This window comes from Enoplosus armatus, chromosome 21 (assembly GCF_043641665.1).
Source record: "Enoplosus armatus isolate fEnoArm2 chromosome 21, fEnoArm2.hap1, whole genome shotgun sequence".
In the NCBI taxonomy this organism is placed as follows: Eukaryota; Metazoa; Chordata; class Actinopteri; order Centrarchiformes; family Enoplosidae; genus Enoplosus; species Enoplosus armatus.
Window position 1 is genome coordinate 9960211 of NC_092200.1, and position 13707 is coordinate 9973917.

A 13707-nucleotide genomic window follows, 5' to 3' on the forward strand; every position below is an offset into this window, starting at 1 on the left:
GTTTTTATGCATATATTCATAAGAATTTACATACAAACACATACTCGCATTTACATACCTGTACTGTAGATTGGGCTTACAGGGGTGTCCTTAAACACCTGCCTTCTTTTTGAGGTGATGGCAGGTGAAGATGTAACCTGTAGAAGTTTGCGCTGCTTTTGAATTCTCACCAATCTAAAGAACTGATTTTGTAAAGTATGTAATTAGGTTCAAAGATATTGATGATAAGCTGCTTGCAACTTAATGATGTAAGCCGAGAGTTTATCACTGAATTTTATGACTTCATTAACCAACTACTGTGCTTTATTACAAGGAGAAAGAAAGCAATTAAAGTAATTAAAATGATCCAACATAATTCTCTTGCTTGGTTAACTTTTGCAGTGACACTCACTCTGGTTTCGGCTTGATCTTGGCAGCACTGAGGGTCCTTGACAAGGTTTCTCAGACAAGTGAGGATTCATTTGCTCATTACTTCTCTCATTGAGTCAAACTGTAGGCGGTGCTGCTCTGCTGTCTTTGTTTTTTTTATCTGATCTTCATCTTATCTTTACAGAAATAAACAGGTCATTTATAGCCTGCTATCTCAGGATTATGATCTAATGTGTCTGTAGTCCATGTGTTTTTTATAGGACATGAAGTATGTGAACATTTTGCAGTCCAGGATTCAGGAATGTCAAGTTAAACGGAGATGTGGACAATAATCAAAAGTACAGTAATTCTTCTTCAAATTAAAAGGGTGTCAAAAATAAGTATTGTAAGGCATCAATTCAGCCAGTGTACATTTAATTTCCAGCATGTCGTTTTCAACAGTTTTCACCAGAAACTTAAATCGATTTTAGATCGCCTGTATGATCATGAAAACAATTTGGTGGTGTTTTTTTCCGCAGAACCTGTTGCTGCAGTTTTATTTTGAAAACAGCAACCGGAAATCTTTGCGTACATTGTAGCTACCTTGACACTGGTCCTCCTCTGCAGTAAAGGAGGCTGGATTAGGATGAAGATTTTAGGACTCACATGGACTCAACTTTCAGACTGGTGTCCAGTTGTTGTCCACTCTTCAGTGGGGCTCTGTGGGAAGCTGCCTCGCGCTGTTGTGTAATTCCCACCTTTTGTTTTTTATCCCATTTTTCAATTTAGCTCGCTTTTCACGCGTTTCCATTCAGCACTCACTGGCATTGTTTATGTTCTACTTTTCGTGGACTTGCAGTGCAGACACCGGTTGCCCCTGCACTTTTGGACCATGCTGAAAACTTTACGCTCTCGCATGTGAAACCTGTTTTGTGATGTGAAACTTTGCACTGCCGAAGGAAGTAAGGTTTGCATTTATTTACTCACAATGACTGAGGAGAGCAGAAGCGAACACAGAGCTGAAAGCGGGAAGGACTTGGACAAACAGCTCCGGCTCCGGGTGTGCGTCCTAAACGAACTTTTAAAGACTGAACGGGATTATGTTGGGACACTAGAGTTTCTCTCGGTGAGTTGTGAGAATCACTTTTTTAACTACTTTAATCACTTTAACAGAGACGGCACAAAAGTGCACATTTTACTCAAGTAAATGAAACAGCGAAGCAAACAAACAAAAACAGCCAGCCTGTTTAGTATGCATGATGCATCAGGCTGCAGAGAAGAACTCGTGCCTCTAAGTGTTACATGTTAATAACCTGTGCAGACTCCTCTTCATGCCACTGTTAGTTTCAATCATGTGAGCAGGATGTCTGACTTAAGACTCAACTTGTTAGAGTGTCACCTGTAATAGTCTGTGAGTCCATCCCTCTGATGGAGATATTAACTTTTCAGATTGCAAGTGTGAAATTGGGAAAGCAGGCACAAAGAGGCATGGCACAGCTTTAGTCCTTGCACAGCCAGTGGGATGTTTAATCCTCTTCTCAGTCTGCTCATGGGCTGTTAGAGGCTCATGGTGGTTTGTCTGGCAATAACTGATCAAAGTATTTCAAGTCATTTGGGGAGGTGGATCATGTGAAATAAAAAAAATGTAGATAAAACCATAAATTGCATCCAAAATATAATGTTTTCAGACAAAAACTCAAGAAATGACCATATCCTCATATATTTGATAGTATTTGGGCAGCGTTTATATGGTCTGTACACCTTGAAGTTACAGTGTATCAGTCCATGTTGTTGAACCCACATTTGCAATCATTTCATGTGAATCTGAAAGAGACAAATAACTGAAATTCATCTGGGACACTTCTATATTGACGTCTGTATTTCAGCTCACCGTGTCTTTGTCACACTCTCGTGCTGCACAGCAGTACTATTCCACCCATATGATTACCCCGCTTCCCACACAGCACAGAAAATACAGCAGAGAGTGCATTCTTGCCGCTTCCTTTTCCAACTTTTGATCAAATCCAGAAGTGGGGAGTTCTGCCACGGGCGGCACAGGTGGACTCTGAAAATGAAAACCACTGGCGCAGCTGGCAACACATCTCCGGCCGCACACTGAGCGTGACACTTGCTGCAGCACATGAATGATGTGCTGTCAGCTTAATGACATTACATAAAATGACACCTAACGTCAAAGACAGGAGGCAAGGGAACTTGAGACTTGAAATGTCCCCTGTTTAAACTGGAAAGTTGTGAAAAGTTGTCACTGTGTACAGTCGGTAATTAAGTATTTTAATTTGACGAAGGAAGCTGCAGCTGTTAAAAGTGAAAACCTTGCAGCTAATTTTCTCAGCAGTTTCAGCTTCTCAGGTCGATGGGGAACTTTGCAGGGAAGTTAGGTCGAAGGGGCACTGTGTTGTGTGTCATTAAGAGCGCTATTTCCCAGACCACATGTATGAATGTGTACACCCTGACCCCCTTCCCACTGCCCAGATGTTTCCAATGGAGGAAAGAGGGACCAGGGAGGCGATGGAGATCTATCTGGCCTTTCTTAGAAGTGGCATCACTGGAGAAAGGGAGGAGGTGATTACATGAGGGAATGTGTCCTCTGTCCTGGTGGTGGGGGCTTTTGGGAATGCAGCCACCCCTCCTTCATCTCCCCTGTAGTGCTGGAACTGGGATTCATTTCAGAAGTGACTGATTCTTACAAGGCAACTCTGTTGTCTGGCCTGGGATTGTCGGGATGGATGCATCAGATTGAGGATCTGACAGTGAAAGATAGCTATTGTTGGTTTAGCTGCGTGCTACAGCTGACGGAGCTGGAAGATGAAGTTGATAAAGAAGCCAGAAAGTGAGAGGAAAAAGACAAAGAGTCGCTATTATCAGCTGTCTTATCATCAGGGAAGATACTCAGGATGATCAAAGACAGGCCTACTGTGGAGAGGGGTCATACTGAAGACTTTCATCTGATCACATACAAACATGCCTGCCTCCCCCGCTTCCTCTACTGCTACGATAGAACCAGTAACAAACCACACAAGTTTCTGTGTCTGGAGGTCAGAATGGAGAACAACCCGGCCCCCCTCTGTGCGACTCCCTGATGGGATAATCCATGGGACTCCGAGTACCAGCAGGGAGAGGGCTGAGCGAGATATTGCTAGAGGGGTGAAAGGGAAAAGGGTAGAGCAGATCACACAGTAGATATTGCCAGGAGGGCGAAGGGTAGGGGGGGTTGGTCTCCGCAAGTGGCTGGGCTTGGTGCCTCCTCTTGTAAACCATATTTCCTGGAGGAGGAATTCCTCCGAGGTTAGGAAATGCTGGGGAACAATGAGGCTCCGGTCAGTAGCCGAAGTCGAACAGCAGAGCAGAGATTGTTGCTGCTGATCCGTGGGACCCAAACACAATGCACCTCACACATACTTTACCCTTAAGGTAGTGGAAAACAACACGGTGAACAAGGATGATTAGTGCAGTTTGTCCCAGGACAGTCTGAGCCTATTGTGTGGCCGTACCTTAGCTCTCGTGGGAAAAAAAAATGCAGATTGCATCTTGAAGGTGTCGGTGTCGGTACTGGAAAGTCTAAATTTGACTTTCTTTGAATTCATGCGCCACCTTTTACACTGAATGTACTAAACTTCCACAGTAGTCTGGCAGTGAGAGGAAGGCTTCCTGGGAAGCTGTCTGAAATATCTCAGGCTATCTTATATAATGAACAATTATAGCTGAAGATAGTGGGCGGCAGTGGACAGTGGTGTTTATCTTGGACAGCTACGAGCCAATAAAATGACAGTCATTCTTAGAAGTGCCTCAATGAGGGGAACAAATCAAGACATAATGTAAACAGTCACTTTATTGAGCTGTTTGCCGTTCTGCAGTTGTTTTAGCGTCAAAATAAATACTTTACCTCGTCTTTGCCATTGTTCGCTGTTGATAGAGAGACATTGCTTGCTTGATAAGCACCTTGGTGAGAGAATGCAAGAAGGGACAATGGAGGAGACCTTTCATGTCCTGATTCTGGAGGGAGATCTGAGCCACAAGTTCACTTAATATATTCCAAAGAGCTTTGCAGTGCATTAAGTGGTCCCTCAGCTGCTGCCTTCCTCTCCCCAAACAAAAGTCTGTTGAACTACGAAGCAACCACAGAGTGTAATGTTTAAAACATTTTTAATCCCTTGCAGAAATTGAAATGAAAAATACTGATCATCAAGGGAGGAAATTCAAGAACTATTGCATATATATTTTCACATCTTTTACATACAGCTGCATATGATTACCCTTGTTTTATTTCCTGGGTTTTATGCTGAAAGGTTATCGGTCAACAAACATGTCAGTGGTCACTTTAAGTCAGTAGCCTCTTTTCAGTGAAAATGGCTGCAGGAAGTTGGGGAATCAAGCGTAATGGAGAAAACAGCCGAGGGATCATTTACCAACTCTTAGAAACCCAGGTGTTCAGTTGTGTGAGTGTGTGTGTGTGTGTGTGTGTGTGTGTGTGTGTGTGTGAGTGTGTGTGTGTGTGTATTCGTATATGGAGTTTTCCACAGCTCTCTCTCGCAGGGTTTGGATTTGCTTACATCTTGGCTGGGATGTTACAAGAAAGAAGTCTTCTTTTTTGGCTTGTAACATATGACCAGTGGGCAGTCCTAAAGGAGGTCGAGTCAGGGGGGCATGACGAGAAGGTTCATATGCTGCAGACAGACAGCTGATGACCCCAAAGGTCGCGACCTCTTGTTCCTATCCCTTTCCTGTCTGTTAATCTGTAGACTTCATGCCAACATCCAGCTCCCTCCTGTGTTCTGATGGAAACAGCAACAGAAGATGCTGATGAGTCCTGATTTGATGAAAACACACAAACAAAAATGTGTAAACAGAGAAAACACAAGCTTTCTGTGTGTGTGTGTGTGTGTGTGTGTGTGTGTGTCCAGTATCAGGTTATATTTGGAGGCATGTAGTATCTATGTTGGAATTCAAAGCAAAAATAAGCTATTGTACTTTTCCTTTTGAATTAATACTAAATTAAGTGAGATAAATTGAACTATAAATACTTACTGTGTAGTATTTTACTCAGTAAAAAGCTAAATTTTAGGGGTCAGAAGTCAGAAATGTTGAGAGCTGCTGCCTGGATCTGTTGGAGGCGGAGTCCGAGGAGATGCTGGGTCAAAGAGGGCAAAAGTTGTTTATGTTAGTGGAATGAAACAGAAACCACGTGGTATAGCCCCTAGTACAGATTCTTAAGCTATTAAATAGCTTATTTTAAGCGACCGATCAGGTAAGACAGTCCATATTCAACATGTGTGCTCACATGATGCTAGTGAGTTGGGATTTGGTGGTTTTGAGGCTGAGGGCGAGTGCTTAGAGCCATTTACTGTTGCTTTTAGTAGTTTGTCTCCACAATGGGCTGCGTTTGGTGGTAAGAGATTCCACGAAGAACAGTGTTTTCGCACAGGCTGCCCTGATTTCTCTCTTCTTTATTCCTTAATTACTATCGCCCCATCACACTGTTACACGTTCCTCAGCTGCCTCTTATGCCCTCTTTCATATACCTCAAATCTCTCTTTCTGGTGCTCTTCCTTTTTTGTTTTACACCACTGTGTCTCAGAGGGAGCTGTAGCTGCATGTGGTCCATCCATTATTTTGGATGCTGTGTTGACAGGCATATTTTTCCACTTTTTCTTTCTATGTGAAGGTTTATTATGATCCCTACGAGGCTAGAGCTGAGTGTTTCCCCATCACTGACCAGAATCTTATAGAGGCTGAGTGTATTTCTGCTTTAATTTAGCTTTATTCCATAGATGCATCTCTGTCTGTTCTTTGTTTATGTGTGTTTGTGAGGGAGGTGATGTGTTTTTCTCCTTGACTTTTTTTTAATTGGCTTTGGTCAGTCTCTCCTCTCTGAGAATACAGACCGTTTCACTCTTGTGTTTGTCTCCAGTGTGAGGCCCCCTGAACTGATGATGTGGCTCACTTGCATTTCAATTTCACACCACTGCCACTACACAAGTGGCCTGCCTGATTATAAGAGTAAATGCATTTACTGTATGTTTATTTTGTGCGTGGAGTATCAGTAGATGCATTGTGTGACATATGTGTGCGTAAACCTGTTTAGCACCCTATCTTAAAGCTAAATCTATCTTTTAATCAGCCTGAAGATGAATGATAAGGAGGATTAGCTCTGCGATAACGGAGCCCTCTCCTGCAGAGCATTTTGCATCAACCTTGAGTCCGATATCAATAAATACACTGAGTGGGATAATCCTTCATCTTCTCATTAAACAATTCTGGTATGGGAGTTGCTGTGTTTTGCATGCTTTTCAATATTTTATCCATTCATCCTTTCAAATAAAAAAAAGGATTTACAATTTCCTAGATGTAGCAAATGTGATTAGCATTGGGAAATATTCAGTGACACGCATGCCTACATTATGCAAAGTTGTAAAATTACTATGAATATTGAATATTGTAATGTTCAGTGTTTTCGGCATGATAGTGAAAGTTAATGTAATTTGATTGTTTTGATTGTTTCTAAGGTTGTTGATCTGTGTGTTCCTTTCCTCCAAACCTCTGCTGCAACTAGAAGTTGAGTATGGTAGAGAAAAGCAAACTGTACTTTTGCTATTATCTTTATCTTAACTATTATCTAGTCTAGCCTATGACTTTATTTATGTCTGCTTGGTTACAGTTTTTTTACGCCTTCTTTCTGTCAGTGTAAAATACGTTAAGTCCCTCAAGCAGGTTCTTGCACTGTAGAGAGTTCTTTTTCTTTTGTCTCAGAGGGCATTTTTCGAGCAGGATTTCCTTCCTTCCTGGCCCTCCCCGTCTTTACATTGTGCTACATGCTTCCTGCCTCAACACACACACACACACACACACACACACACACACACACACACACACTTTCCCCACTGTCTCCACTGTCTCCACTGGGCCAGGGAAAGGGGAGTTTCGCCACAGATGCCCACTTGGCAACATGGAGCTTCATTGCATAGGCAGTAGGGCTGCAAGGACCCCTGCGTTGAGTCCTTCGAGTGGATTCAGCTCAGGAGGCTGAGGTGGTGCCCGGAGGAGAAGGCAGCCTTTGATTTCATCAGTGCCAGCTGCCTGGTCACATGGTGCTTACGTGCGACAAGTAGAAGAGTGGCGGGACCACGGTAGATGCTTGTCAGGACGTTCATGGAGTGTGAAGGGGTCATCATCACAAGGGGGGCCTGTGTTTTAGCTGGCATGCTCTGCCTCAGGGAACACAGACAGACATGCACACACACTTGCTCAGATCAGCATTGATATAATTCTGCAACACTGGAAAAATGTGTCCCACAAAATGCTGAAGTGCGGATGTCTCAACATTTAAATATCTGACTTAAACATTTTTGATGAAATGTCCCCAGAATAGGTTTAGACAAGTTTGCATGTCCTCTCTCTGTGGTTTAAACTCACACTTTCCATGTCATTCACGTCTTTGTCCGTCCTGCATTTCTGGGCTCAGAATCCACAAACATGCAGAGCTGCCCAGTCAGACATGATGGGAAATTCCACTTCACTCCAAATTATTTAATTAAGCACTTGAATGGGATTTGCTATAGAAGCTCTGGGACTTAGACAAGTGTCTCTCTGTCTCTAAGCATGCCTTGTCCGCAGACATCCTTTTCATTTCTGTCTGTCTTTTTTTTCTTCTTTCTCTTTCTGTTTTATTTTCAGTCTCTGAAACTATACTCTTTAATACTAATGACCGGACCTTGTTTGAGGGATAGATAATGAATGAGCCTCTACTTTCTACTTTTAAATCTTAAACTGGCCTTTCTACATCAGACCCTGATAGAAATTAAACCTGCATTCTTTTATTTTTGGTCCCTTTTTGGGCAGCAGAATAAGCTGTAAGCTCAGCATTGACATACAACCACCTTGCTAAAAGTTACCCATTTACTAATTCTTTGTGGTTTCATCACTATGAGTGATCACTTTCACATCACACATGTCCGATCTAGCAAACTATCAAGATTTCTCAATAGCTAAAGGAAGACCGTGTTGGCTTTAATTGGGCAACAAATGAAAATAACAAAATAAAGTCCTTAAACAACATAAATCCATGTTACTCTTTTCTTCACAAAATGTCAGATAGCTTTTAGTGCACAGCTGTCTCGTTACTGATGACTCTTATAAGCCAAAAGGAAATTACTGACTATAAAATAGTACATGGAAGCTAAACAATAAAACTAAACAATTACAATAAAAGGAGTTAATGTATAGTAATTAGTTTTCATTTGAAATAATGAGTGGACTGAATCAAGCCGAGGTCTATGGTGCTCTGTTGCAGCCATGTTGGCGGGGTGCCTCCTGCTCTGTCCATTCATAGACAGAAAGAAGGCATGATGAGCAGAACCCTGGCAGGAGGGGGGTATTTGCACGGTAGGGCATGCTCTCAACAGTTGAACTTGGGGAGAGTGAGAGTGGGGGAGAACCTGGCAAGGGAGTTGTTCAGTTCTCCATTGACAGTGTCTGGTTCTATGTGTGAGAGAGGCTGACTCTGCAGGTTTCCTTTTTTTCTTGCTAGTCCTGCTGAGACGGATGGCAGGGAGGGGGGCTGCAGCAGACGATTTGGAAGCCTGAAACGGTAATCAAATGAACAGTCTGGGTGTGTGACAGTCATGCTTGGGAGTGCGCCACAGATTGGGAGACTGCTGATTCTGCTTAGTCATCTTGCAGATCAATACAGGGTGCTGGTGTGTGGCTCTGATGGGTATTGCCAGCTATCAGTGGGAAATGGTTTGCTTGGCTGCACATGGAGATTGGGGAAGCATGGCAGGTTTGGTCTCCTAAGACTAACTCTCATCTACTGGTCTCACTGCTTAATATCCAATTTCACAAGTCAAAAGATCTTCCTAATGTACTGAAGATGGCTGCCATTTATAGCGCCGTGATGGGGGAAATTGAACATCCCTGCAGCCTGTCAGGCATTCAGTTTAACGGACATGACCACGAGCATCATCTCATGCTCGTGCGCTCATTTCACTCCCAGCTGTCAACCGTGCAAGTAGCTCACAGGAGCAGACATTGGGCACAGACATATTCATTAGATGAATTGCTTCATTCCAGCTGTTTATGTGTAGCCTTGGGTGCCAGGGTCACTGGAAGGACAAGAATAACATCAAAGAGAAGAGTTTTTCTTTACCCTTCACAGGCAATAGTGAGTTCTTGGAGATGCCTTAAAGCACATTGCTTGATTTTTGCAGTTTTCACAAAACAGGCATTTCGTAAAACAATAAACTTTCTCACGATATTCCAATAACTATGTCGAATTGTTTTGAAAGAGGCTTCTTCATCTACAGTATTTTGTTTATTTTTGGAAGTCATCTGGTGCTCATACAGAAGAAAGCGTGCAAGTCTTCCAAAGACAAATGAGCTTTTGTTCACTAGGGGAACCTGTAAAATGAATACACACTATGTTCTCTGTTGTTAATTAAAAGCAGAGACGCTGCATTGCGCTGTGCAGATGAGCCTTAATGGCCACTCCCAAGATAGACATGTTAACATTCCCCCTGTATTTATAGTGTCTGCTTCCTGTATACAATGCATTCCCAGAGCAGAGAAACGGGCCAGTTTGGGAAAACTAGCCAGAGGCCTAATGAGATGGGAAGTCCAGGATGACTTCTGGAGGTGTCATCAGGACCTGTTGAAGACAGGAGGGGCCTGGCTTGTGGGAGAGAATCACTACAAAGAGCCTTTTCTCTCTTTTCGGATGTTCCCCTGTGTGCCCTCAGCATCAGACACTGACTCTGTCTCTGGTCAGGCCTTTTTGGGGGAAGTTCAGCTTTTGCTTGCCAGGATTTTGGTGTGTATGTGTTAGTATAGTTGTGTGTGTTCTCTGTGGCCTCTGTGCAGCAGATTTAACTCTGTAATGTTGAATTCCGGTTAAAAATCAGTTCCCTGTACAGGAAGTATGGTAAAGGCACCGTATCCTCCCTGCAGGGTTGTCGTGTTAAGAAGAAGGCCAAACAAGGCTCCCTTTTTTTTCCCCTCTCTTCCTCGCCCTCTGTACTTCCTCTCTATCTGTGTTTTTCTGTCTGCCTCATCTGTGTCTGTCTCTGCTGCTCTCTCACCAGCACACACACACACACACACACACAGCAAATCCAGAGACTCAGGTGTTTCGAGAGCTTGCCTGAGGGTGCCAAGCTGCTAGCGCACCTGTTACCTGCTGTCCTTTAACTGTTATCACAGTGCTTTACTTTTTAGTCTGCTGTCCTGGGGGACAGATATATGACAAAGAAACACACACACACACACACACACACTCAAAAAGACTATTACGTTAATGAGCATACCTTCACAGTCTAGTGATTCACTACAGTGGGCTTTTTCGTGTGGAAGCTGTTGTTTGTGTCTCCATCTTTGGCTTTGAATGGTTTTTCTCTTTTTTATTTGTTAACAAGAGAGGATTCCTCTACAGATGGTGGATTAGAAAACATTGAAATACCTGTACATGCGTGCAGTAATATCCCTATGCATTTTAATCTTTTTTTTTTACACCTCTAGATACAATACAAAGTGGAAAACTCTTGTAAACACAGGATGTTTATGTGTGAGTTTGTTTGCCAGCTCTCCAATTATGACAACAAAGCAAATCAGTGAATCATCAGTGGACAAAAGAGGTAGTATGTCCAATAGACTCTGAGAAAGGCCTATTCATTCTTCCAATTTATACTGGTGACCAGTGCCAATGAACTCAGTTTGGACCATTTTCAATTGTTAGCAATATATCCCACATCACAGCAAAAGCAATTGAACTTTGGCAGCATTAGACGTCTTAAAATTGTGCTGACAGATGTACTATTGCATTTCTTTTTTTTTGCTTCTTTTAATATAGCTACTTCAGTACTTTTAATTTCTGAGAGAGCATGGTCCTCTACAGTTGAACCAATCGATCCACAGGGACCTAAAAAGGTTGTTTTGCATGTAATACATCAAACAGGCCCCGTGTTCCTGCCCACTCCTCCAGTAGTTTTAACTTGAATGCATTAGCAGATGTTCGAGGCTAGCTTTGTACTTGATTCAAACTAATTTCTGTTGCATGGGAGCTGCTAGATAGCTTTCTGTTTTTTTATCAAAGCAATTTGCTGCTTCATTTTGCTCTTTTGGATCTATTTAGTGCTCTTTTCGTCTCCGGTTGGGATTTGTATTCCCATCACAGCTCACTCTGCCGGGTGTGTAACATGATGAACGACATGCTTTTTCTTCCCTTTGCACTTTCTTCATTTAGTTGTCCGCTCTTTGCCTGGGCAAATCTGCTGTACACACGTGTTATTTTAAAGCGCAAGAATGTTTGAGGAAGCAAGTTGCCTCTGTTTTTGCCAAACTCCTCTGGTGTGATTCATTTGTTTCATTGACACAGAGATCAACATATACAGGGGGTGTGGCCAGCCTTCCGCCAATTGTATCTTTCCAATCTGGTGGATGTCCATTCACAAAGTATCCTGAACTAGGTTGGCCCAGCACTCACTCTGTTGGCATGGAAACAGCCCTCCAGCCAGTCTGTTACCCTTCTGCCTTTCCTTTCCCATGTGACACCAAAGTCCAGAGGATGCTGGGTGTAATTTCAACTGCATTGCTCCGTAGCAAAAAGGACATTTCAGCAAACTGCAGTTATTGAGCGAGCTGTCACTCATGTTAGATTGAGGCACTTTTTCCAAGCAACTCATAGTGAGTCTGTGATGGGAAGGTCTATCATGTGGCCTGCAGGTCTGCTAACTGAACCTGATTTCAGTTTGACAGCGAAGATCAGGTTGTTATCACATTTTTTTTTTCCTGAATTAGAGCTATGATTTCCACTACCACACCTTTTGTTGCCCACAGCATGTGAGCCTGTGTTGATTAATGGCAGGTGCGGCCACATGCAGTGATTGGACCAATCTATTCCTCACACCCATCTGCTCTGTGGATTAATGAAAACTTTGGCTGAGGGGGGACTACACATTAAAACCACATTAGAGTGGCAATCCAGGTGATTATACCTGGGCCTGGGCCCAAACTAACTTTTGAGAGTGGTTTTTTTTTTCATTTTGAATGCTGTTGACACATGATTAAGGATAGAAAATGTGTGTATTGTATGTCCAACAAGTAGAAAGGAAAATGTCTGATGCAAAAGAACAGCCACTGCTTAATTCCCTTGCCAAAAAAATGTGTCTATGGCTACTCACACGCTTCAAATGAGTGGCGTGTGTGTGTCTTGGTGTGTTTGTGAGGGTGAGTGGATGCCATTTTGGAGATGAGTCTGACTTTCCTTGAATGGCCAGTGGAAAGAACACTGTAAGAACATCACCGCCATTGTCCAACTCTTTTATCCTTTTTGTCCTCTGAGCTTTACCTCATCATTTTTCCGAGTATCTTAGAAAACACCTTTTTAACCCTCCAAGAATATTCATTCACTCACATTCTTGTAGTGAAAACTCAGTTCAAAATGTGTGTCCATCTCTGGTCACAGAAAATGTGACATGGATCACCAGCAGCTCCCATTGAGCTTTACAATGCTATTGCAGAGTCTGCTTGTGATTCAGTGGTGGCCGCTGCCCAGACATGGTGGATTCCTGCTGGAAAGCACATCCAGTCCTAGGGAACTAAATGTGTCCCCCTGGAATTCAATTGGTTGTTGCTGGGTATGAGGACAAAGACATCAACCGTGGTGGACGATGGTGGAAATGTGTCTCTTAAAAATGGACTCTGAAGTCTGAGGCTACATTTCCTCATGCCTTTGGTTTGCTGTAAATCATCATCCCTTACATTAAATTTGTTTCTACTTAGTAATTATTATCATCTTATACAGAAGGACTGTCAATTTTCTCTTGCATCCAAAGCTTTAAACAGATGCTCTGCTCTCTGATGCAATCAAGAGACAAATCCTGGACGTGCTCCACTGACACTGAATTACAATACTGGATTTGGATGACTCATACAATGCTAAATTTACATACATTACATTTAGTTGCAAATGAGCGGTACATTTATGTACTGCGGCGCTGTCAGGTACTGTACAAACCTGGAAATGAGCTTATATTCACAGTCACCCTGGGTGTTGTTACTGTGTCCATAAATCCAGTCAGCCAGTCAGCTTCCCATTTACTGTCCGTGGAGCTGTTCCAGGATCAGTCTCTTAACGGCATCAACAAGGCAATCTCGGTGGTCTCTTCGGAAGAGCCACATTCCTTGTTCACAAATGAACTGTCCACAGTTCTAGAAATAACGTGAATAGTGACTTTTGTGTGGCCGAATCTGTTTTCTGTGTGGTATACTTATCTTGAAAAACTGCATGAAAAATGTTTTCAATTTTGCATCAAAAACAAACACTCTCTTATCCCTTGGGGCGATAACACA

The 13707-nt window shown here is 42.7% G+C and overlaps 1 protein-coding gene across 3 annotated transcripts in view; it reads left to right on the forward strand.

Annotated features, from left to right (window-relative positions):
• Window positions 1-1336: 1336 nt before the first annotated feature.
• The window catches only part of prex2 (phosphatidylinositol-3,4,5-trisphosphate-dependent Rac exchange factor 2), an 83320-nt gene continuing 70949 nt past the window's right edge, over window positions 1337-13707 (forward strand). For all 3 annotated transcript variants that reach the window (XM_070927811.1, XM_070927812.1, XM_070927813.1), the window contains exon 1: window positions 1337-1474. In XM_070927811.1, the coding sequence (XP_070783912.1) occupies window positions 1337-1474 (138 nt within the window). The remainder of the gene's footprint in view (window positions 1475-13707) is intronic.